General features: G+C 40.1%; 1 protein-coding gene across 2 annotated transcripts in view; it reads left to right on the top strand.

The window, feature by feature from the left end:
- The window catches only part of fdxr (ferredoxin reductase), a 38,978-nt gene extending 15,150 nt beyond the window's left edge, over positions 1–23,828 (top strand). For both annotated transcript variants that reach the window (XM_020919230.2, XM_020919229.2), the window contains 9 exons: positions 5,879–6,001; positions 8,199–8,312; positions 8,382–8,483; positions 10,764–10,871; positions 14,877–14,961; positions 18,086–18,285; positions 19,022–19,193; positions 21,010–21,183; positions 23,397–23,828. In XM_020919230.2, the coding sequence (XP_020774889.1) occupies positions 5,879–6,001; positions 8,199–8,312; positions 8,382–8,483; positions 10,764–10,871; positions 14,877–14,961; positions 18,086–18,285; positions 19,022–19,193; positions 21,010–21,183; positions 23,397–23,527 (1,209 nt within the window). In that variant the 3' untranslated portion in view covers positions 23,528–23,828. The remainder of the gene's footprint in view (positions 1–5,878; positions 6,002–8,198; positions 8,313–8,381; positions 8,484–10,763; positions 10,872–14,876; positions 14,962–18,085; positions 18,286–19,021; positions 19,194–21,009; positions 21,184–23,396) is intronic.
- Positions 23,829–25,275: the final 1,447 nt, after the last annotated feature.

Here is a 25,275-nt window from a genome sequence, read left to right as displayed (position 1 = left end):
AATTTTTACACTGACAGTCGTGAGAGGCTCTAGTCTTGTGTGTCAGTATTTGCTGCTCCTAATACTCCTGTACCACTGTCACTTCACTCTACTGCGCATGTCTCCTGCAGAAGAAGCCTCTGTCCTGCTGCAAGTAGTGAAATATTCAGCAGAAAACAGTGATCGAGCAGCAGAAAGAAAGTTTGGAGCAAGAAACTTTGTGACGGACCTTTCCTGGAAGTCATTGGATGGATGGACAAAGCCTGGACTCCAGTGACACCGAAACCATCCTGCCCTTGAACTCTGTGCCTGTTTTTGTTTCCTGTGGATAATCCCAGCACGTTTGACCTGTCCTCCACTTCAGTTTACACTTTCAATAATTCTACATTGTTGCGATATCATGTGAGCGCAGCCTATTGAGAACGATGTCATCAACATTTCCTTGGGTGTGATCCTAACTGAAAGCATTGCTCTGTCTGAGGATTTGTCAGACTTTAATCTGAGCTCTTTATGGCCTTAAACAAGTCTCTATCAAATAGCATTACAGTCAATAATTTGAAAACGTATTTGCCTTTTTTGTGCTTTGTGTCACCATGGTACCTGCTGAACATTCCACCATAGAAACACATGACATTACCCCCAGTGTAATGTTGTGTGTTTCTGCAAAGTTTCAATTTTAGAGGAAAAATTGTGCCTTAATTGTTTAAATTCTGATTCCTAGATGTAGTTATTTAGTTACCCATTATCTTTATGTCAGGTTTGATTTATACATGAGTGATTTATTGTTTTTGAACAGGTCAGACTAGAAAACTGTCGTGTGTTAACAACAAGAGCTTTCACTGTCTTGACATACTTTTTAACACGTTGAAATCCTCTTTAGTAAGTTTGTTCTTTGAATCAGAACTGTGCCAATCTTAAATAATCTTCTGAAATATTAGAAAACAGATGAGCTGCTAGTCTTGTTTAGTTTGTGGGTTAGCAGTGAAAGGATTGCAGAATGTACTGTCTTAATACTGACAGTTCATCTTTATTTTTAGAGCTGCTCTACTTGATTTTACGGTCTTAACAGGTTTGCAGTTTTACAGTTACTTACCTAATACATTTCTAACACACTAATTATACACTGCAAAAAACATGCTGAACAGGCACTTCCTGTTTCTCACGTAAAAAAATGCAGACAGAGGACTTATTTTGACCTCAAGACCTGCTTGATGTATCCGAACTGGGGCAAGACACATTTAAGCCGCCACTTTCCAAATAGGAGGTGAGCATGGGCTGCATTACAGAGTTTCTGACTTCATCGATTCTGGCTCCTATTCTGTTTGTGCTGAAAAAGTGTGGTTCCTGTCTTTGTAACTGCTGCTCTCAGGCTCCTCGTTTTGTTCTTAAAATGTTCATATTAACCCGCTCTCCATGATCCTGGTGTTTGGCCATTAACTGCAATCATTGGTGAGCTTCATTTGACTGGAGACGAACGCTATGGATGACGGCACACTCCCTTAGCCCACTTCTTTATACAGTCTATGTTAGGACTGTGTATCATTAAGAAATTGCTGATACGATACATACCTCGATACATAAGCCACGATACGATACATATCTCGATACAGTGCACTTTCAGTTAAATGCAATATATTTCAAATCGATTTGATATGGTTCAATAAAAAATAAAGTCTAAATTATGGCTGTGGTACTAAAACTCTTTCTTAAACCACTTCTTGTACAAAGTTAATATGAAACACAAACATTTTAATCATCAAAACAGTGAAAATCCCAAATGTGTCTAATAAATGAGTTTTCTTCCTCTGAACAAACAACAAAATTGTAGCTCTGTAACAAATTAATTTAGTAAAATACATACAAACATACTCGATATATAGCGATATATCTATACAGCAGCCCACAATATCGATACTGTATCTGTGGGAGCTTAAACCTATGATTATTTGTTGATTATTTGCTGATAAATAATTTGATCTATTTACAATTTTCTTTCAGTTAATTAATGCTAATGTTAATCATAAGTTAACTTAAGTCATGTTTATTTTTTGTATTATTTTGTGGTCTGTATGGATCCTTATTTAAGGCAAGTGCAGGTGCACCATGGGAGTGGAGCCAAACAGTTTTTTGACCTCCTGTCACCTGTATGTTAAAAAGTTCCCCTTTTTGTATTTGTATGTCCTAATTACGTGAATGCTCATTAAAAAAAAGTTTTTAACTGCACTTATATCGCTCTCTGTGGATTCTTTTACTTTTGAGGCATTTTAAAAGGTGGAACAAGGCGTGCAAAGTGTCAACTATGGCTTCACAAATGCTTGGACCTTACAGTATCATCGCTTTAAACAATACAATATATCGATATTTCGATATTTTTGCACACCCCTAGTCTATGTGCCATGCTGTAGAAGATTTCTGGCAAGCAATTACACCAGTAAAGTTACATGCACATTTCTGCATCACTGTTGAAGAAAATACCAAAATCATATTTGGTTTGCTATAGTTGTGTCTTTATTGGTTGGAAGTTCCGTGTTGTAAAGTGGCAGACGGTGGGCTTCAGACCCGCGTGGTGTCTGTGGAGGAAGCCGACCACAAGGAGGTGGGAAGAGTATGCAGAGTATTTACATTTGGTGAAATTTCACAGTAATAACAATAGCACCCACATCAAGGGTGGTCCAGGGGCAGCCAGGGCACGAACATCCTCACTTTTTTTTTGCCTGGTGGACTCAATTACCTTTGACAGTATGACGGATAACACCTTCAAAGGGTCTATGTTATGTTATTTTCAAATCTGTTCTAATGTTGCTTCCTCATCACAAACAGACCTGGAGTTATGTTTTGCTTAATTCACACACATCACACACATTTAACACATAAACCCTACGTACTTAGACTGAGTTCTTCTCTCAAACAGAAAAAAACACTTGCATTTGATGTCTTGTGGTAATACAGGAAGCGCTCCACTGTGTTTTTAAACTCCAATACACCTTCACTATAATCATTTTGCTGATTTCAGCCCTGGAATTTCCCATCTCTCCTGAACAAAAAGTAGAAGGTAGCTTTTTGAGCTTTGGAAATGTAAACAGACTAATAATAAAGGATTACTCAAGCATGTATGAATGAAACAAAATACAATCCAGTCCAACTTTATTTGTATAGCACATTTTACCAACACAAAGTCTCCAAAGTGTTGCACAGAGGAGGCACAATATAAATTAACACATTAAATAAAATAAAGCATAAAATAAATAAATAAGCAAGCCAATAAATCATAAAAAATACTAAAATTAGCAAATAGAAAAATAGCAAATAACATCAATAAAATCAGTTCTCTGACTAAAGACAGTCAGAGAACCACACAATTCTCATGCTGTGTTAAAAGCCGGTGAGTAAAAGTGTGTATTTAAACAAGAATTAAAAGAATCGACTCTTAATGTGAGGGTGGAGAGCGTTCCTAATTTTAGGGTCAACCACTGAAAAGGTCCGGTCACCCCAGGGTCACTCCAGGGCTACCCTGGCTTTTGAGTCTCGTTTTTGGGACGACAGGTTGGAGCTGGCCCTCAGACCTCAGAGCATGAAGGAGTGTAGGGAAGTGTAGGTCTGAGATGTACGTTGGAGCCAGACCAGGAAGTGCTTTAAAAATAAACAATAACATTTTTTAATCAACTCTATAATGAACGGGGAGCCAGTGTATGTAAGTGGATGTAAAGAAAAATTTTATTGTACTAGCAAAAAAATAAAACTGCTTTCAACTCTGGTTATCTAGTAGGCGACCTAACTAATAAGACAAGTTTCCAGTCCACCCTAATTCAAATAAAGATATGCGTGTCTCATGAACAATGGAAAAAAAACTTGACAATAAATATAAAGAAAATACAAAAAAACAACAACAACAAAACAAACTCAATTTCGCCTAGGGCCCTCCGCCACTGTGGCTGATACCAGTGTACAGCACGCTACAGTTGTCAAGACGTGTAGAGATAAAAGCATGGATCACCCGCTCCAAATCACTAAAAGATAAACCGATTTGAGTCTGGATAAAAGCTGCACGTGATTAAGACTGGATTTAACCACTGCATTTATCTGCTTGTCATATTTATGGTATGTTTTTGATGAGTTATAACATTAAGTGTACAACCATAACTACATGGATCACGTGACCGGGTGTGATCTTGCATATCAGATAATGCAGCAGCTATTGTGTTTCTGAAATAGAACGTGAATGTGAAACTTGGTTTGAATGTCCGAGAGAAGAATTATCAGACCAGAAAATTATAAGATTGGTTATTCAGATGAGGGACTTTTCCAACGACTTTCAACTCATATAATTGTAGTGTAGAAGTTGTGGACAATAGAAAGGCATTTTAAAAATAGTTATGTCGGTTTTAGGTTTGATCCCATCTGCATTCTTGTTTTGTCTGCTGGGTGTGGTTGTGGTAACAGCAGTTTTTCTTGAAGTCTTAAAGAATTGTAAGAATTTATTTTGTACTTTTATGCTCCAAAATAGAGAAGTTGCCTTGAATTTCGCACATTAAGAGCCCATATTATGCTATTTTCTTATCTTTGTTATATCGTTACTTCCTCATCACAAACATACCTGGAGTTATATTTAGTTTCATTCATGTTTAACACACCCTGCATATTTTCTTCGCTCAGACTGAAAACACTCCGCTCCATGTGATGTCATGTTGCAATACAGAAAGTGCTTTATTCTGTTTTTAAACTCCATACACCTTCACTAGAATCGTTTGGATAATTTCAGCCCTGAAATTGCCAGATAAATTGTAGATGTTAACTTGAAAACTACCACTACATGACATCACAAATTGGAACAGAGCATTCTCAACTTTAGAGACATAAACAGACTAATAATGCAGGATTCCTCAAAAGTGTGAATGGAACAAATCACAACTCCAGGTAGGGGTGGGCGATATCTTGATTTTTTTTAAAAATATATCAAGATATTTTTTTAACTTGATATGGATTTTGACATATCGTATATATCAATATAATGCTTATATTCAATTCTGATTTCGCCGCTTTGCTTGTTTGCCTTCTCTGTCATCGTTCCCGCGTGCCCCCGCCTCCTTGATTTTACTGCTTGTGTCTCATTCACTTCTCACTACCATGCGATTTTTAAGTTTTGTTTCTGTAAAACGTAAACACATGTGTGCAAAGCTGCATTAAACACATTATAATCTCAAACGGGCTGAAGTGGTTCTATAGTGGTTATACTTTAAATGTTGTAAAGTTTGATAATGTAAAGTTTATTTATGCAGAAGATTTTAATCAATAATCTGTTGCAGTGTAACTTATACAATAGTGTTTGAAAACGATGGGTTTGATCTGCAGTGGATTGTGGGAAACCTCATAGCTCCATAGCATGGTTATCGTACAGTTAACAGAGTTAATGCAAAGATGAGCTTGAATTGAGTTGTTTTATTTATGAATGAAAAGAAGGCAACATGTATTATTTCTTTTATTTTACAGTTAAATTATTATTTATGTAATCAAGGATTTTTTTGTAATCTTAAATGTGGCAGAAGCACTTTGTTCCTACATGAACTGCCTACCTCTTGCACTTCAATAAAAAAAGACCTTGTGGAATTTGGCATATTTGTTTTTGCAGGAGTTTTCCTGTACACATATCGAGATATAGCAAAATATATCGAGATATATTGTTTGCTCTATATCGCTCAGCCCTAACTCCAGGTCTGTTTTTTGAGGAGGTAACAACATTAGAAACATGGCTTAAAGCTCACGTGAATCCATTTTGTGTAACATAGGACCTAAACAAACATGCATTCTTATTGTGTACCGGCGTCTCCTCTCCACAGATCTGACCAGTACCTTGGGCTGATGGTGTCACGCTCTTATTCTTATTCTTTTGGGTTTTTTTTAGAACGTCATCAACACATTCACGCAGACGGCCAAACAGTCCCGATGCGCTTTCTACGGCAACGTGAACGTGGGCAAGGACATCAGCATGGAGGAGCTGAGGCAGGCCTATCACGCTGTAGTACTGGTACGCACTTCAAATACTACAAGTAGTGATCAGCGATATTTGCTTGAGAACATTTTGAACCTAGTTTGATCTCACCGTAGGCCTACTTCTATTTGTGTAATATGGAATGTAGGCTATAAGTTGTGTTTGTGTTCTGTAATTATGAACTCTGTGCTGGTTTTTCTTTCATGTTCATTGTCAAAGGTCTTTTTCACATCGTCCAGAAGTGTCGCGATGTAGGGTAAACTTCACTTCCGGTTAATGCTTTTCTGTGGTAAAATACCTGTGGAAATGTCTCAAGTATTCTCCACCAGCTTCATAAATCTGCCCCATCATTCTGTCCATGAAGAATTTATCCACAACTATCAAGGTAAGAAAAACGAAAACATAAAAGCGAACAATGACGCCGCATTAATGAACTACTCCTGAGCAAAACTAATGTTAGTCATGAATAAAACAGAACACAAATCTGCACAAATCTCTCTGTCTAGTGTAATATCTGCATCATGAAATCAAATTTTTATTTAAATTCTAGAATTAATCTAAGTTAACAAGTTACTTATTAATGAATTACCGTATTTACCACACTATAGGGCACGCTCTTAAGCCTCCAACCCCATCAAAAAATGACTGCGCGCCACCATCCAGAGTGCCCTATACACGAATCCACTCGGGTGTCCCAGCACGAGTTCAGTAAACTACAAAGCCACACCACCCGCAGCACACGGAAACACACGGCGCAGACAGCGACCGCGCAGCGAAAAACACCCACAGCCACACTCATCACTCCACGCCGACGAGGAACAGAACGGAGGAACGAACCGAAAAGCGAGTGCAGTGTGCCACTTCTAGACACAACTGAACAACTGAGTCACTGTGAACACGCCAACAATCCAGCGGTCCCAGACAGCACCCTCCCTACACGCCACAACTGAACAAAGCCGACTGAACCATCCAGCTGTTGTGTTTCGTTTAAAGTCCGGTGCAGTTTATTTGTGAAAAAAGTTCGAAAACAGACCATTCAATGACAGTGAGCCTTATAATCCAGAGCGCCTAATTGTGCAGAAAATATGGTACTTATTACTTACGTTTCATTCATGACCATAATGTTAGTTTTGCTCAGGAGTAGTTCACTAATGCATTGTCATTGTTCACATTTAAGTTTTGGTCTTTCTTACCTTGATGGATAAATTCTTCATGGACAGAATATGTCCCTTGTCGACCTTGTTGGATGAAGATTTGGTGATGGGGCAGATTTATGAAGCCGATGGAAAATACACATTTCCTCACATATTTTGCCATAGAAAAACATTAATGTGAGTGACGTTTACTCTACATTGCAGCACTTCAAGACATTGTGAAAAATGTCTATTACAGAGATATTAAAGAGCCACTAAACACCAAAATCAGCCGACTGATTATCTGTGTATACCTGTCCCTGGCCTTATTTTGGCATATTCGTGCATTTTTGTTAAAAATCTGACTTTTTGGGTCAAAGCTGTGTCTGTATTGGCCTCTTTAGGATCAACTACGGCCAGGACACTTGAGTTTTCAGGTTGGACAAACGGCCGCCAGTGAGTCCCCCCACCTGGCACCACCGGCCACCATGATGTGGCCAGTGGTGGCACCACCCACTCTGGAGGATTTTTCAGATTTTGAATAAAGAGTAGTAAGATTAAAGCTTCAGAAGAGGGTTTAATGGCTCTTTAACCATAGACCAGGTCAAAAAAATTTGCTGACAGTTAAAGTCTTTTATGACGTTTGATGATTCTCTAATTTTCTACATCATTTGGCGCATATAAATTATAGTTTTGAACCAACTGAGAAGCAGTTTGTGAAGAAAAGTTGCAAAATATGTAAAATATGTAAAAATTACAGTAAGCAGACAGTTCAGTATCAATGACATCACACTGGGAGAATTCTGTCCAAAGTTTCTACTCACATTTCTGATACTTTAAACATGATTTCAACAAAGTAAAAGCATTTTCTTATAGTTTTATTTGTCAAATAATAATTTCTGTGTACATTAGATGAATTTTGTCCTACTCCACTTCATAGTTGGTAGGTAACAGTTATGGTATGCCCTAGTTTGAGGTCAAGATTTCCAACCAGAAAGTCAAAAAAAATGACCAGACTGGGAAAGAAAGTGTAAAATGTTTTGTAAAATCCCAAATATAATGAACTTAATGCTAATGCTCATACATGCAATTGTGTGTAGAGTTATGGCGCAGAGGGCAACAGGACTATGGGAGTACCTGGGGAGCACCTAGATGGAGTATACTCGGCGAAGGACTTTGTGGGCTGGTACAACGGGTTACCCAGCTGTCGACAGGTACACAATACTTGAGATTGTGTGGTACTTTTTGAAGTATTTTTGATCCTACTGTGTGTGTGTGTGTAGCTTAGTCCAGACCTGAGCTGTGACACTGCAGTGATCCTCGGACAGGGGAACGTCGCGCTGGACGTAGCACGCATTCTGCTCGCTCCTGTTCAGATGTTAAAGGTCAGAAATGTATGAATTCTAACTGTTACTGTAGAATATATTTGGTACATATGTCTTTTATCTGCAAGTTTCTTCGATGGTTGGCTCAGTTAACACTTTTCAGCTGATGTAAGGCAACCAGACGTCCCCATTTACCAGGGACAGACCCAGTTTTAAATCCTGTGTCCCCTGCCCCAGCAGATTTATCCAAAACCAGTGATTTGTCCCAGTTTTATACAAGAAATGTCCCAGGTGTCCCTATTTTTGACCAATCTGATCCCTATCAACAGTAAAAAGAGGTATAAATTGTCAATTGTTTCGGTAAAATACAGAAAAGCTGCTTAAAAATGACCAAAACACTGAGAAAATGTGACTCTACCATGGTAGCTGCGGGGTCTTAAAAGTCTTAAAAAGGTCTTAAATTTTATGGTAATAAATTAAGTTTTAAATTATGTTGTCCAAGTCTTATTTTTTTCACAATGGTCTTAAATATCATTAGCCTATTTTTTTTGTGTACTCAACCGGGCTGCAGTGCAGTGTTAAATGGAGGGAGGAGAAAAAAAAACTAGATTATGTAACGTGAATGAACGTCTGAATTTGGAGTATGCACAAACAATACTTTGGTTTCTGGCACCAGCAGCTATGAGTAAACAATCAGTAGAGTGGAGGAAGACGTTGGATGGATCATGGAGAAGTGTAGGTTTAATCCTTAGTGGCTTTAAGATTCTAGATATAGAACCGTAGTTGGTTGGTCATTATTAGAATTGGATCTGTTGTTTTTCGCCCGCATAATGGATGGGATGTTTTAATTTTCATTTGTGGTTTTAAAAAGGTTTTAAAAAGTCTTAAATTTGGGGTAGTTAAGCCTGGGGATACCCTGCTCTTCTGACTCACATTAGTGCCGAGAGCATAACAATTTTCCTTAATTATGCACTTGTTTCACAATTTTAACCACCCCAAACCCGTTATGTCCCACTTTTTTATTTTGAAAATCTGGTCACCCTAAGCTGATATCATCAACATTCCTTGAGGAGGTGAAGCTAAATGAATGCACTTCTCTGTCTGAAGCTCTCTTACTCAAGTTAGAATTTCATTTGAGTTTTGCTTTAATGCAAGTTAGTTGGAATTACAACAGGTGAGCTGATTTAGGCTGTTAAAGAAGTCAAATTACAAGTACAAGTACAGGTATGGTAACAAATTTATTTAGTTACTTTGTATCTATTTCGTTTTTTCTTGAGTTTATAATGTGTACTTTTCAGTGCATTTAACAAAAAACTCATCGGTGTTCTCCATGATGGAAATGCCCTTTACATGCAGTATGAACAAGCAGCATGAGGCTGAAAAGTATCATCAGTACATCTTCAGAAACATTTAAGGCCACCTCACACTACAGGAGAATTTTGCCCATTTTGGCTGCGATTTGCTTCTCCCTGAGTTTGAGGAGGCGTGACCTGACTTTGTGTCTTCATGTGCGATTATGAAGCTACTGCATTCCTTGTGGGCGTGTGTGTGTGTGTGTGTGTGACTCTGAGCTGCTCTGTCAGATCATAACCACCAAGTATCACATTTCACAAATAATAACACAGTTTTGACTTGTATCTAAACTAGAAGTGCAGTGCTCTGATCTTTTAAGAATCTCAGACTGACTGGCTTTACTGTAGACAGGAAACAGCTGACGCGATCGCGCTCACAACTTTATATCCTGTGGTGCTCAGACATATCCCACTGTAGTCTTTGTGATCGGAGATTTAAAATCTCATAAGATTTGTGGTATGCGCGTTTTGTCGCACATTTAAAAATTGTTTAAGGCCAAAAAATCCTGTAGTGTTTGGCAGCCTTTAGTTAGCTGAGAACATTATAGAAGCAACTACTAGTGACATCTGTTACCAAGACGTAAAAACCACTGTCATAGTTCACCATTACAGTGATAAACAATCCCCAAGTGGCGGGGCTAACACGTCAATACTCACTCACTTTTCCACTCGTGGTTCAAAATTGGCTGCAGGGCCTGCCATTATTTTTCCCTATTACTGGTTGTCTTGTAAAATTAGTCACATACAGGAGTGTCTGACTGTAATGTTCTCCAAATAGTTTCATGACATTATGACTCATTTACGTACAATATTTTAGCACTAGCTAATTATGATATCTTTCCAGTTAGTAGATTTAAAAGTCATCTCTTCACTCATCACCTCTGTCTTGGTTTAACCGTTGAACACGCTACTGCCAAGTCAAGCAAAGCAGCCAGCTGAACCAGAGATCAGCCATATTATAAATGTGGATTGTTGATTAATTTTTCAGAAAACTGACATCACAGCCCCAGCCCTGGAGGCCCTGGCTGAGAGTCGTGTGAGCAGAGTTCTGATCGTGGGCAGGAGAGGGCCGCTGCAGGTGGCTTGTACTATAAAGGTAAGGAGGCATGTAGTTAAAGCATAGACTGTGTTTGTAAATGGACACAGTTAACACAGTTCCAAATAGGAAGTGTTCATGGGGACACTTCGGGTCCATCGACTTTACTTCACTTTATACTGAAAAACTGTTGCCCCCTCTCTCTAACTACTGCACTGAGCCTCGTCGTTTTGGTCTTAAAATGTTCATATATTCTGATACAAGAATAATTTTGCTCAAATACACAGAAAATATTACAGGATCTGTACCATATTTTTAGCAACATAAAGCTTTTGTCACTTGCAGACTTATTCACAGTGGGAAGAGTCACCACAATATTTACTCTGGAAAAAAATCTAACCTAACAAGGAAAACTCCAAAGCGTATTATTAAAAGAACAGGGATGCACCCTGTTCTCTACAGAAACATCACTTTAAAGAAGACCTACCGTATTATGGTTTTGTCTGCTCTTTAGTTATAATCACTTGTGAATATTATGTTATAATTTGCACATTTTAAATCACAATATCTTAAACAACTAAATAAAAACGAATGCTCTGATGAGTTTGAAAACTACATATTTCACAGATTAAGAAAAGAAAATTGGAGAATGAAGTAAGTGCAGAGCGGTGGCCGTGTGCTGATGGTGGTGAAAACTGGGGTTGATCGGCAAAATAGCATCTTCAGAATGCACAAATCACCCCAAATACAACTTCAAAGGAAACTCCTCTGACATGATTTAAATCTTTAAAAATACTACTTTGCAGAATAGGTCTGCTTTAACCAAAAAAAAAAAAAAACTCCAGGGACTTTATCTAAGTAGTGTCTTAGCTTGACAGTATACTTCTCTGTCTGAAAACCACCAAACGTACAGGAAGTGATGAGGTTATGTAAAGAGGCATACCACAGAGACTGAGGCTGATGTATGCACACACAACAACAGCAGCTGTTACTATTGAACTGGTGCTGTAGACAGATTATTGTAAAAGCAGTATTTTTATCTTATCTTCTTATCTTATCTGATAGCTTCTTCCCCAAAGTTGTCACCATACTTAATGACAACTGTTAATTTGATTTATTTATTAATGAATTAATACTTGCACTTTGACGGAGCAGCTCTGAATTTCATTATACTATTGTATAATAACAATAAAGGCTTTCTATTCTATTCTAAAATGTGAAATAATAATAAATAATAATACATCAGTTTTATATCGCACTTTTCTGGACACTTAAAGATGCTTTACAGAGCATTATTCATTCACTCCACACTTAATGGTGGTAAACTACTATTGTAGTCACAGCTGACCTGGGGCAAACTGATGGAAGCAAGGCTGTCAATCTGTGCCCTCAGCCCCTCCAACCACCCGCAGTACTCACTCACACACACCTCTTTTATACTAGGCAATGTGAGTGAAGTGCCTTGCCTAAGGACACAACAACAGTCACCTGACTCTGGCACCTGATTTTCCCAGTGTCTCTCATCCAAGTACTAACCAGGCCCGGCCCTGCTGAGCTTCTGAGATCTGACGGGATCAGGCTTTGACAAGCTGGTATATTCACTAAAAACAGAAGTACCATATTTTCCGGACTATTAGGCGCATTCTTAAGCCTCCAACCCAATGCCTATAATGACTGTGCGCCCCACAATCCAGAGCGCCCTATACACGAATCCACTCGGGTGTCCCAGCATGACTTCAGTAAACTACAAGTCCGCACCACCCGCAGCGCACGCAAACACTGATTTTCTAAACGCATTTTAACAACTCAGAGACCAGCATGGAGCAGTCACAATAAACATAATAACAACTAGCATGCTTCTTGATTTTTGGACAATAAAAAGCTTAATAATTAGATGCAGACAGTATACAGCACTTATTTTGATCGAAAGAGCTGCTTATACAATATTTGCCTAGTATGAAATTGGTGTGTGCTTGGAGGTGGTGATCGAAGGGACCAATGGCGCCAATTGGCATGGTAGCCATGCTTCTGTCAGTCTGCCCCAGGGCAGCTGTGACTACAACAGTAGTTTACCATCACCAGGTATAGAGTGAATGAATAATGCTCTGTAAAGCATCTTTGTGACCAAAATGTGTGAAAAACGCTCTATAAATAAAGACTTACTTACTTACTTACTTATATCTGTACCTGGGCAAGACACATTTTGCTCAAATTCATGGAAGATTTTTTCTTTTGCCATTATTTGTTTAGTTTTATCAGCATAATTCACCCTGTTTATTTTATTAAGATTAATTCTTTTTAGAGTGATTTTAGGCACAGCAGGTGTTTGCTCTCTTTGTTACTATTGGCACAGCGTTTGGTTAAGTAAATGACCCAGCCCATGTTAGATCAACACAAGATGATTATGAGATAAACTGTAGTCAGTGCTTTGTCAAACACCAATTAAGCAGCTTGTAAAATGTTGTTAAGCTGGTTTTACTTAGATAAGGGCAAGACAATAATAATAGGCAAGACAAGACAAGGCAAATTTATTTGTAAGTAATTCAAACAGAATAAATACATTAAAATCATAATACAAACAAATCAAAACTCTGACTCACCGTGTTTAGTCGTGACTCTGGGCACCAGCAGGAGACTGCTGAGGTTGCTGAGCTCCTCAGAGTGCAGATGGTTCATATGGAACTAACATGTCACAGATGGACTTTGGTGCTCGGTCATGGAGAGACTTGTACAAGCAGAGCTGCTTTAAAGTTTCTTAGCCACAGGGGGCAGTGCAGAGACCTGAGACCAGGACACATGTGCTCGTACTTGCTGGTTCAAGTCAGGACCCGAGCAGCAGTTTTTTGGATGTACTGCAGCTGTCTCACAGTGAGCAAGGTCGTTATAGTAGTCCAGTGGTGGACCGTCAGACCCTGCACGGCCTCCTGTGCTGGCCTAAAAAAATATCGGAATCAAAAACTGGTGTTAATTATATTACTATTAAATAATTTCAAATGGTCTGTCGGCTTCCTTTCAGAGCTTTTCTGATGCTCGGATTGGACAGTCAGAGAGCGAACCAGCCAAAGGACCAAACTGCATCTGTAACGGCTACGCCAATCCAAATAATTATTACTGTGTTTTATGATTATTAATGACCAGTGTTTAGTGGGGAGTTTTAAAGTGGGGGTACGTGATTCGTGACTGAACCAGGAGGACTAAACCAGGACTAAACCAGGTCCAAACCAGATCCAACCCTGGAGAGAGAGAGAGAGTGAGTGAGAGAGTGTCTGCAAAGCTCGATCGGGCGATGGCTGCACTGACCTCTGTTAGAGGCGCGGAGCTCTGTGCCAGTCCTTTCTCCTGCGATCACCCAACAGTCTATGTGGGGGCCCGTCCCGACACTCAGTCCTGGTCTAGTGCTGGTCCAGTTCCAGTTCAGAGCTGTTCCGGTCAAGTCCTGGTTCAGGTCACTATAGGAGAGTAGTGCAGATATCATGAGTCTATGCAGGTTGTTTTCACCGTTGCCAATAGCTCCAATTTGACATTTAAGTTGTAGCTATTTTATATTATTTATTGTTATTTTTTTATATCTCACGTCAGGAGAAGTGGGTGGACAGTGTACCCCCGCGTACCATGCCCACTACAGATTGTGGCTACAGAAGTTATCTATTTGTGATGCACCGGCTCTTTATACTGTGTTTCTGTATAATAAGACAGCTTTTATAACCATAAGATAGTTATTGAGGAGTGGATTGCTTCAGACAGAGCACTACTGAAGGCTTAGGTGTGAAATGCACGGTCTGTTACTGCAGTAGTCTAACCTACTGGATAAGTCTCGCTTGCTTTAGACACTATACCTTTTGCTGTTTTTTAGATGGTAAAAGGCTGTAGATGTTATTGATTTGATGTGAATGTTAAAGTTCAAGTCTGGGTCCATTATTACCTCAAGATTTCTAGTTTGATTTGAAGGTTTTAGAGAGAGACCGGCGACTGATGACACTGTCTCTCTGACTTCTTTCTTGTCTGAGTTTAGATGGAGAAAGTTGTTTTGCATAATAATAATAATAATACTTTTTTGCTTACCAGGAACTCAGAGAAATGGTGAACCTGCCTGGGACCAAACCTGAGATGGTGGCAGCTGATTTTGAGGGCATCGCTGAAGCACTTAAAGGTATCTTGCACTCTGGGCACATATAAGATTTTAAGAGGGACTGTCTGTAGCCTGCGCTCTCACTGTTTGTTTTAAAAAAGGTACTACAATCACAACTGAACTGCCAGTGTCTTAGCTGGCATATTAAGGTTGTTAAAAGTATTGAAAATCAGATGCTAGTCAATACTGAAATTTAACTGAATGAACCTTTCTTGAATAGCTTTAGAATGATCTTGAGCAAGTATAAGAGCTCATAGACTAGTATAAGCCCGTGGACCATTGTGGAACCTACCTGGACCACTGGGGATTACACAAACCAACATGATTTTAGCACTGAACCTGGTAGTGATGCATCAATCCAGCATGTACCGTAAATTCTGGACTATAAGCCGCTACTTTTTTCTCACACTTTGAACCCTATGGCTAATAAAACGATGCGGCGAATATATGGACGGATTCTTTGTTTTCTGCAGCCTGAGTGCAGAAAACGCCGCTGCACTCATGCTGAAGTTGCTACACTAGCTAGAGATATTGTCAGTGCACTCAAATAGTTTGTCGCCGTGTGATAAAATAAGTTATGATGCTAAATTAACATCAGTGAGGATGATACGTCTTACCCATCTGCAGAAATGACGAGAAAAAAATGTCTCAAACTTCATTCTTCTTGGACATCCACTCATACCTGATTGATAGAACTAACCCCGCCCTGGAGAGAGTCTGAAGTCTGCTCAAATCTTCCAAGACACTGACATGATACAGACAGGACAGTGGCTCTTGCAGGACTCATGCGCCGTAGAGCGCAGGGAGAGACGGGGTGAAGTACCAAGGAAGATGCTATCTGATTGTGTTTTGAACAGTCATTTTGCGCTTCATGCACACACCATCTTCATGGAAAACCCACAAAGAAATGCAGATGATGCAGCTTTTAAGTTAACGGCAATTGATGTGACTGTGGAAGAAGGAAATCGAGCTGCTGCACGTGAGCTCGACATCAGTGAGCCGATAGTGACGTGACAAACTGACTCAATGCAAAAGATGACAAAAACTTTCAGAGGCGATAAAATCGGCCCAAACTTAATAACGTTCTTGAAGACGTGGACACCTGCGTCTTATATTCAGGTGCGGTCTATATATGTTCAATTTTAAATGTTGTTAAAATTTAGTTGATGCGGCTTATATTCAGGTGCGCTCAATAGTCCGGATTTTACGATATTTCAATCCCCGATATCTACCCATACCAATGCAGAGGCTGAAAACATTTTACAAGAATTTATTTTCTTGAAACTAAAATAAAATAAGACAAAATTAATCTGAAAGTGTCCTGTTCTTGTTTTTTAACTACAGAACAACTTAATACATACAAATTCAAACATCATGAGACTTTCTGCGTTGGCTGCAATCAGTAAATGGTCTTATTACATCAATTTATGTTCAGCCAGGGTATTGCCTGAACCGATATTTGGAAGCCGATATCTAATCTTGCAAATTAGTCATAAGTGATAACCGATACCCATATGTGATTGGTGCATCCCTAGAAACTGGCAACCCAAATGAGAGATTCATTTGAGGCTCATTCTTCTTTGCGACTAAAAATAAATCAGCATCACCAGACACTGGTATGAAGCTTGAGTAAGACAAAACTGGCAAACTTTAAGGCTCCTTTCTTATAAAAACATCTCTGTATATCATCACAAACATACCTGGAGTTGTGTTTTGTTTCAGTCACGTTCAGTCACGTTCATTCACAAATTCATGTTTCACACTGTGACGGAGTCACACACACGCAAACCCTGCATAGTTAGGCTGAGTTCTTCTCTTAAACACTCTGATCCACCTTCTGATGTCATGTGGTAATACAGAAAGTGCTCCAGTATGTTTTTAAACTCCACACATCACTAGAATCATTTGGATAATCTCAAAATGGAGCCATTAACTTGAAAACAACTTGACGACTTTGGAGATGTGGACAGTAAATGAAGTGTAAATGAAACAAAACACAATTCCAGGTTTGTTTTTGAGAACGTAACAACATAATAACAAGACTAGAAGCTCACAAGAGTCAATTTTGTGTAATATAGGACCTTTAAACTATCTGAAAATAATACGGTGTACCAAAATGTAAGGTTATAGTCTTTGCATGTGTTTGTAAGTAGACGCATGGCAGACTCATATACGTTAACCACAGAGAGCCCGTTTAGGGAGCCTGTGGTTGGACAGAATGGAACTTGTGTGAGCTTATAGAGCAAAGGCAAGTGAAGCCAAACACAGGAAATGACACATGTGACACCACAGAGCACGGTGAAGGCTGTGCAGATAAAACTCATTTAGCTAACCTTGAGCGCTAAACTAATGCACTTCTGACCACAGAGATTAGCTGTTGTTTGCACGCTCTGACAGGAAATTAGCACTTCTTCAGATATTTTACACTTTTTTTTGCACTGTGAGAGACAAAATGGGTGACTAGAAATGTTATGAGTTTGTTAAATAGACTAGGTCCAATAAATAGGTCCGATATTACGCAAAATTGACTCTTGTGAGCTTTAAGTCATGTTATAATGTTGTTACCTCCTCAAAAACAGACCTGGAGTTATGTTTTGTTTCATTCATACATGTTTGAGTAACTCTTTATTATTAGTCTGTCTACATCTCCAAAGCTTTAAATACTCTGTTCCAACTCGTTTTTAACGGTTAACTTTTACCTTTTACCTTTTGTTCAGTAGAGATTGGCAATTCTAGAGCTGAAATTATCTAAATGACTTTAGGTAAGGTGTATGGACTTTAAAAACACAGTGGAGCACGTCCTGTGTCCTATAGGAATGCAGTATTTTCCATTTGAGAGAAGAGACTCTGCCTAAATCTGCAGGGTTTGTGTGTTAAACATGTGTAAATGAAACAAAACACAACTCCAGGTCTGTTTGTGATGAGGAAACAACATTATAACATGCATGAAGACAGTGTAATATGGGCCCATTCAAATATTACAATAATACTGTTATTGCATAACAAAACACAGTAATTAAATGTTGTGTTATTTGCTCCTGTGCAGGCCTGTAAACAGTGTCAATCAAACCACAGGTGATAAAGACAGTCCAAGAATAAAGTGTACAAATTCCAATTGAGTGAGACAGAGCTATTTTTGGCGTAGATGTGGCGCGTCCGAGGAAGCGTCTGACCGAGCTGCTGTTGAAGACGGCCCTGGAGCCACCCGGGGAGAAGGAGCAGCAGAGGAGGAACTCAGCCCGCAGGAGCTGGGGCTTCCTCTTCTGCAGGAGTCCTCTGGAGGTGCTGCCAGACCCCAGTGGAACCAGGACTGCTGCTCTCAGACTGGCTGTCAACAAGCTGGAGGTACACAAGCTATACTTTTTATCCATACTTTGCAGCTGATGTCATCAACTAGGAAATCGATTAATCAGACTTGAAGTTACTGTATTTTCCCCACTTTCATGCACTGAAAATACGCCCAGCCCACAATCTGACCTAGAAAGAACTGACTTAGCTGGAACTGCAACAGATGAGCTGATTTGTGATGTTAGGCAATTCTCTCACGCAAAAAACTACAATCACAAACTAGCTAGCACTATCCAACAGAAGCCTTACACGGGCCCCCTCTAATATAAATTAATAGGAAGAGGGTTCAATTCTGGGAACACCCTGGGGCCCAGGACAACAGGTCCCTTTGTCCCTCCCTGTCTACTGCCCTGGTTCTGAATTCAGAAATGAATTAAATTGAAACTTGGGCAACATTTTGGACTCTCGAGCTAGTTTCGAGTGGGTGTGTACTGATAAACTTTGATATCCGACAGTTAAAATATTGATTGTACTTGTGTTTTTTTACCTTTAGTTCAAGTCATTATTGTACATAAACTGTAATGCACTGGTCATTGCTTTTCCGACTTGAGCACTGGAACACACAAACTCAGAGAAAATGTCATTCTGAGGTCTGAGCATAAATGAAAGGCATCTTAAAAACACCTGTGCAATACAAGAAAAAATAACAAAAGAACTCAGATTTGAATTAGAAAACTTCCTGCCGGGTAATTCTCTGTTTCATTGACATTTTATTTTTGTGTCTGACCTCCAGGGCTCGGGAGAGGGGGCTCGGGCAGTGCTCACCACAGAGGAGGAAGTGGTGCCCTGTGGTCTGGTCATCAGCAGCATCGGCTACAAGAGTCTGCCCATAGACCCGGCCGTGCCCTTTGACCCCAGCAAGGCCATAATCCCTAATGATATGGGCCGGGTTACGCAGGCTCCAGGTACAAAGCAGACAAAGTGAAATACTACAATACGACAATAATAGTGCATTTACCTGAGTTATCATTGGAGACGCTCATTCAATAAAGGCCCCTAAGGCTACTCTTTTTTCTAAACCTAAAAAATGCACTGCATTGCTATCTAGTGGTGTAATCCAAGCACAACAGCTAGAGAAGGCAAAACAATGCACACACACACACACACACACACAGACACAGTTATTAATTATGTAGATGTTACAGTATCTCAGTTGGACTCACTATTCAAATTGCAATTGTGGTTATAATTGCAATTTGAATAGTCACAAATACTGCAATTATTTAAGTTACACAGCAACCAGACAACAAAATATCCAGTTTTATTATGTTTAAACAGCTATGCTAACCTTAGTAGCATAAATAGAGCTACTTTAAAGGTCCTATATTGACTCTTGTGAGCTTTAAGCCAAGTGGCGTTTTATTTCATTCACATAGATATATAGAATGGTAGATCTCGCATTGACTACCGCTGTCTATTGGAACAAATGCGTCAACAAAGCGGGCCAGGCTTCGTTATGTTTCTGAGTGTCGGGACAGGCCCGGAGGTGCACCCACATAGACTGTTGGGTGACCACAGGCGAAAGGTCTGGCGCAGAGCTCCGCACCCCACGACCCAAACACCTTTTGCAGACACCCTGCCCCACGAGTCCTGTAGTGCTGGTAGTCCTGGTCCTAGTTTAGTCCTTTAGTCCTGATTAAGTCCTGGTTTACTCCTCCAGGTTCAGTCCTGGTTTTTCATATCATAGGCCTACAAAATAAAATATTACCTATGAAATGTTCTGCCTTGCTCTTTCGTCTTCTTATTCCACTCGTTCGCACTGTAGAAAGAAACCTCTCAACCACCCGCACAAGCTCAGGCTCCTTTCCCCCCAGCAAGGTGACGGTCCACGTCGCCACAGCCAGATGCTGTGTCTGTGGACTGGGTCATTGAGACACCCATTCACGACTGCCACCTAGTTCTCTGCGCACCCAACCCCAATGAACCCCTCTGCGGGTGGTGAGCCCACAGGAGGGTGGACCACAGGCGCTCGCATTTGAACCTCAACTGCAGGCCTGGCTCCAGGGTGAGGCCCCAGCTGCACTATACCAGGAGATGTCGGGGTCCTTGATTTTATACAGTTCATAAAGGTGTTGTGAACTGCTCTTAGTCTGACCCGTCACCTAGGATCTGTTTGTCAGGGGAGACCCTACCAGAGGCATGATGCCCTGGGCAACATAGCTCCTAGGATCATTCGGGTATTCAAACTCCCCCACCACAGTAAAGTGGAAGTTCAGGGGGGACAGTCTACATCACCAAACCTCAGCATCCTCTGTTCCACCTTGTGATGTCATGAAGCAGTAGTTTTCCTACCTTTTACCTTTTTGTGCAGTAGAAATTGACAAGTCCAGAGCTAAAATGGTCCAAATGATTCTAGTGAAGGTGCCTGGAGTTTAAAAACACAGTGGAACACTTCCTGTATTACCACATGACATCATAAGGTGGAACAGAACTCAGCCTAAATGTGCAGGGTTTGTGTATTAAATAAATACAACTCCAAGTCTGTTTGTGATGAGGAAACAACATTATAAGTAGATCAGAAAATGGCATCATATGAGCCATTTAAGCTGTAGGATAAAATAGTAGTAGGTTATGGTTTGGGTTTAGGTTAAAGTTAGGCAAGTAGTGACTGTGGTTCGGGTTAGGATCAGCCTCCAGGAAATGAATGTACAGTAAGTTTTTGTATTGTATCCCCAAGAAGTGTGGAAACTTAACATGTTCTCTGTGCATGTGTGTGTGCAGGCCTGTACGTGAGCGGCTGGTTGAAGACTGGTCCCACTGGGGTCATAGCCACCACCATGAACAGCAGCTTCGACACGGCTCGCTCCCTGCTCGAGGACATGGGCTCTGGAGCTCTGGACGTATCCACACGCAAGCCTGGCTCCGACAGCATCCAAGCACTGCTGGACCAAAGAGGTGAGAGAGGCAACATACGCTAGCAGTTAAAAGTTTAGACACACCACCTCATTCAGTGTTTTTTTTTTTTTTTACTTTCTACATTTTATATATATACGGAACTCATCAAATTAATTATGTAGCAAATGAAAAAGTAAATTATACTTTTTTTAAATATACATTTTACATTCAAATTCTCAAAGAAGCCACCGTTTGCTTAGTAAAAAAATATTTATCCAATCCAACTTGATTTGTATAGCACATTTCATAAATAAAACAGTTTCCAAAATGCTTCACATAGCAATATAAAATATTTAACTCTAAAAAGTCAACAGAATTATGTTCAGAATCAATTAATGACTAAAAATAATAAAATCAATAAATAAAGGCAGAAAATAAAACCAATAAATAAATAAAAATAAATCAAAGACAGGAGCACTTAACTCACAGTGTTAAAAGCCAGAGAATAAAAGTGGTTCTTAAAGGTTGTATAGAGGATTTTCCAAGGAACGAGAAATCCAGCGACTGTTTGTCCTTTTTCAAATGTTGCGCATGCGTGAAACCACCCCCCCTCCCCTACAGCTCCTACGTAGAAACGCCTCCTCCCTCCTCCTCTTTACGCCAGAAACAGGTTTGTTTACAGCCGGTGCGCTGCACATGACTTGTAAACAACTAACTACAGTGTTGGTTAGGCAAGGCGGAGAAGTGAGGAGCGGGGGGAGCGGGTGTGCGGACATTTCGTTCGCGGACGAGAAGTGAGGAGCAGGGAGAAGAGCGGAGCAGGGAGCAGGGAGCAGGGAGAGGAGAGGGGAGAGGGGAGCGGTGCGCGGAGATTCCGTGCCCGGAGAAGTGAGGAGCAGGGGGAAGAGCGGAACGGGCAGCGGGGAGAGGAGCAGGAAAGGGGTGCAGAGAAGGTTGCGCGGAGATTCCGTGCGAATGAACTAGCTACAACACGCAGCAGCAAGCAGACTCTTTCTTTGCCTTGAAAATTACGTTTTCAGACATAGGATATCGCTTTCGTGTCCTGAAAAACGTTTGACTAGCTCTTGGTAATAAAGTACGTTTTCATAATAAGTAGAAGTGACCTGTCCAGGAGTAATTTGGCGACCAATGCGTCAGTCTTTAGACCCTGCGTCTGCTTCAGTCGCGCCATCGCTGGAATGAATCTATAAGAATCACCTTAGTTTGGCTTCGCTGCTTTTCCCCTTGTCTTCTTCTTTCAGCGACATCAAAAACGGACTTTCTTTTGCGGCTAACTGCTCCTGGATTCTTGTCGCCATTGCAACAAACTTTGTGCGAACTGCGAGGAAGATATAGGTCAAAAAAAAGCCGCTAAGAACTGTTGCGTTGGTGGAGTAAACAGCGTCTGTGCGGCTTGCGTCTGTGGACTGCGTGACAGGCGTACGTAAACTACGTACCGGCGGCGCGCAGGCAAGTCAGTTACGCTAGAAACGTAGGGAGATTGATTGACAGCCTGTCAGCTAACAGATAACGAGGCAGTGTCGTTATCTATTGACAAATGTTTAGCTGGCCCCACCACGTCCAGAGTTGATGAATTTTTATTCTCTTTTTTTTGGTCATCATAATTACAAGGCTACTGCACCTATATAATGCTATCATTGACAACTTGAAACAAAAAAAAATCCTCCATACAACCTTTAAGACAAGACTTAAAACTCTCAACTGTGGGGCTGTTGGGACGTGAGGGGGGGGTGTTCCAGAGTGTTCCAGAGTTTGGGGCCGGTCACAGAGAAGGTCCTGTCCTCTTGGTTTTAAGTCTCGTCTTAGGCCCCACGAGCTGGAGCCGGCCCTCAGACCGCAGAGTGCGCACAGGGATGTAAATCTGGATGAGGTCCTAGACGTACTGTGGGGCCATCCAAAGCTTTAAAAACAAACAATAAAATCTTAAAATCAGTTCTAAAATGAACAGGAAGCCAGTGCAACGATGCTAAAATTTTGGTAATGTGATTGCTACTGCTGCTTTCAACGGGGAGCAAAAAGCAGAGAGTTCTAACTGCAAGAAAAAAAAAAGCAAAGAGAGCATGCCCAAACTTTTGACTGGTGTTTAATCATACACTACCAGTCAGATGTTTAGACACACCCTCTCATCAATGTTTTTTTTTTCTTTCTAAGTTAAATAACTAAGTGTTTTTTGACGAAGCAAACATTGTCGAAGATGCAAAATAGTAAGAGCTGTTTTTAAGAGATGTATTTATATTGGTGTAATTCTTCAGGGATAAAACCAGTGACGTTTTCTGACTGGGAGAAGATCGACCAGGTGGAGAGCCGGAGAGGAGAGGCCGTGGGGAAGCCCAGGGAGAAACTCCTGACCGTGGAGGAGATGCTGGAGGTGTCACGGGCTTAAATAATACTACACACAAAGACGAATACTTCTACATGCTGCTTATGTAATGGTTATGACTGAAAATGGCACTGAAATTTAAAAAGTTACTCTACGTTAGCGCTATTTTTATATGGGATAATAATATGAGAAAATACTTGAATAGGGTTAGTGATGTTTATTGTATTTTATATGTGGTATGTAATGTTTGTGCACTTAATGTATTAATAATGCCAATCAAAGAATTTTTACTTATTAAAATGTCTTAAAACACCGGTTGAGCTGTCGATTTTTATGTATGTCACTAATAAACGGGAACTATGAACTTTTATTCCTGTCTTGAATGTTCCACAGTACAGCATTAATGGCGATCTATATAGTATTTCATAAGGGGTGGTTTTATTTTTCAAAAGTGTCTTGGTAAACATGCATTTCACTTACATTCTTATTGTGAGTGGGGTTGGCTATTCACAGATCTGAAATATAACTTGGTTTGTGCCGTCTTCTGCTAGTCTCCATGGTGGTCAATTCAATCCCATACGGAGACCAGTGAGTTGGATTTGTAGAATGAATATTTCTGGAAGAAACACCGCCCCCTACTGACAAACTACTTATACAGCAGAACATTTTCATTCACTTGAACATTGTTCTAAATGAGATGACCAAGAAGATTCAGACATACGTACCGATTCTATCATTTTCACACATGAATGAGAATCTGAGCAGACTGTAGTAGACGAGAGGTGTGAACAAATCCAGTTTTGAAAGCATTCTTTCAGAACAAGCCTACACAGTAGTGACATTGTATGTGCCATTATATTTTAACTGCAGAGATTTGTTTTTCGTAAGTATAGCAAGATGTATTTCCATAGTACAAAAGGTCACGTTCTATTAGATAATTTTACTTATCAAGTGAAATGTACTTAAGTTACTTCCTGTTATAATTAAGTTGGCTAGATTTTAGTTTTTGCAGTGTGTTTACCTCAAAACTGGGGTCATGTTTATGAAATTTGAAATCCAAATGTTCCTTCACATTTAAAAAAATACATTAAAGTCGTAATATTATGAGAATAAAGTCGAAGCCAGAAAAGTCGTAATTTTACGAGAATAAAGTCGTAATTTTACGAGAATAAAGTCGTAAACTTACAAGAATAAAGTAGTAATTTTATGAGAATAAAGTCGTAGTCAAAATAAAGTCATAATATTACGAGAATATCGGCTGCTCGGAAAGTATGAATGAGTGGAGAATGGAGAATTTGGAGCATTTTGTAAAGGAGAAGAATCCGTGTATCATTCATACTTTCCGACCTGACCAGACCAGGACTGAAAACGGTTTAGTAGTTTAGTTCTGGTTTAAGTCACAGAAATGGGAAATGGCGTTTCCGTGACTTAAAATGCGATGCGGGACTATTGCGCCGCATACGGACTGAACCAGGACTGAACCGTTTTCAGTTCTTGTCTGATCCCGGTCTCAGTCTTGTTCCCTGACTCAGTCCTTGTCTAAGTCCTGGTCTCAGTCCCGGTCTGGTCTCAGACCTCCTTTAGTCCCGGTTCAGTCCTGGTTCAGTCCGGAGGCGCAAATAATGAAGAAAATTGTTGTTCGTTTTCTTATTTTTGGTTTTATATTGAAAAACAAGGTTCTTCTTCTGCCGCATTTTTCAATTTGACTTTGATTTTATTACGACTTCATTCTCCTAATATAACTTTCCCACATAGCAAAAAATATACGCGGCGGATACGCCCGGAGATCCGCAGAACGGATCCGCAACGGA

The sequence above is a fragment of the Boleophthalmus pectinirostris genome, unplaced genomic scaffold (genome assembly GCF_026225935.1).
Source record: "Boleophthalmus pectinirostris isolate CB_2022bp ecotype Guang Dong unplaced genomic scaffold, ASM2622593v1 HiC_scaffold_14, whole genome shotgun sequence".
NCBI classification, from domain to species: domain Eukaryota; kingdom Metazoa; phylum Chordata; class Actinopteri; order Gobiiformes; family Gobiidae; genus Boleophthalmus; species Boleophthalmus pectinirostris.
The sequence above is the reverse complement of the archived record's forward strand: the minus strand, read 5'-3'. Positions and strand labels throughout refer to the sequence as shown.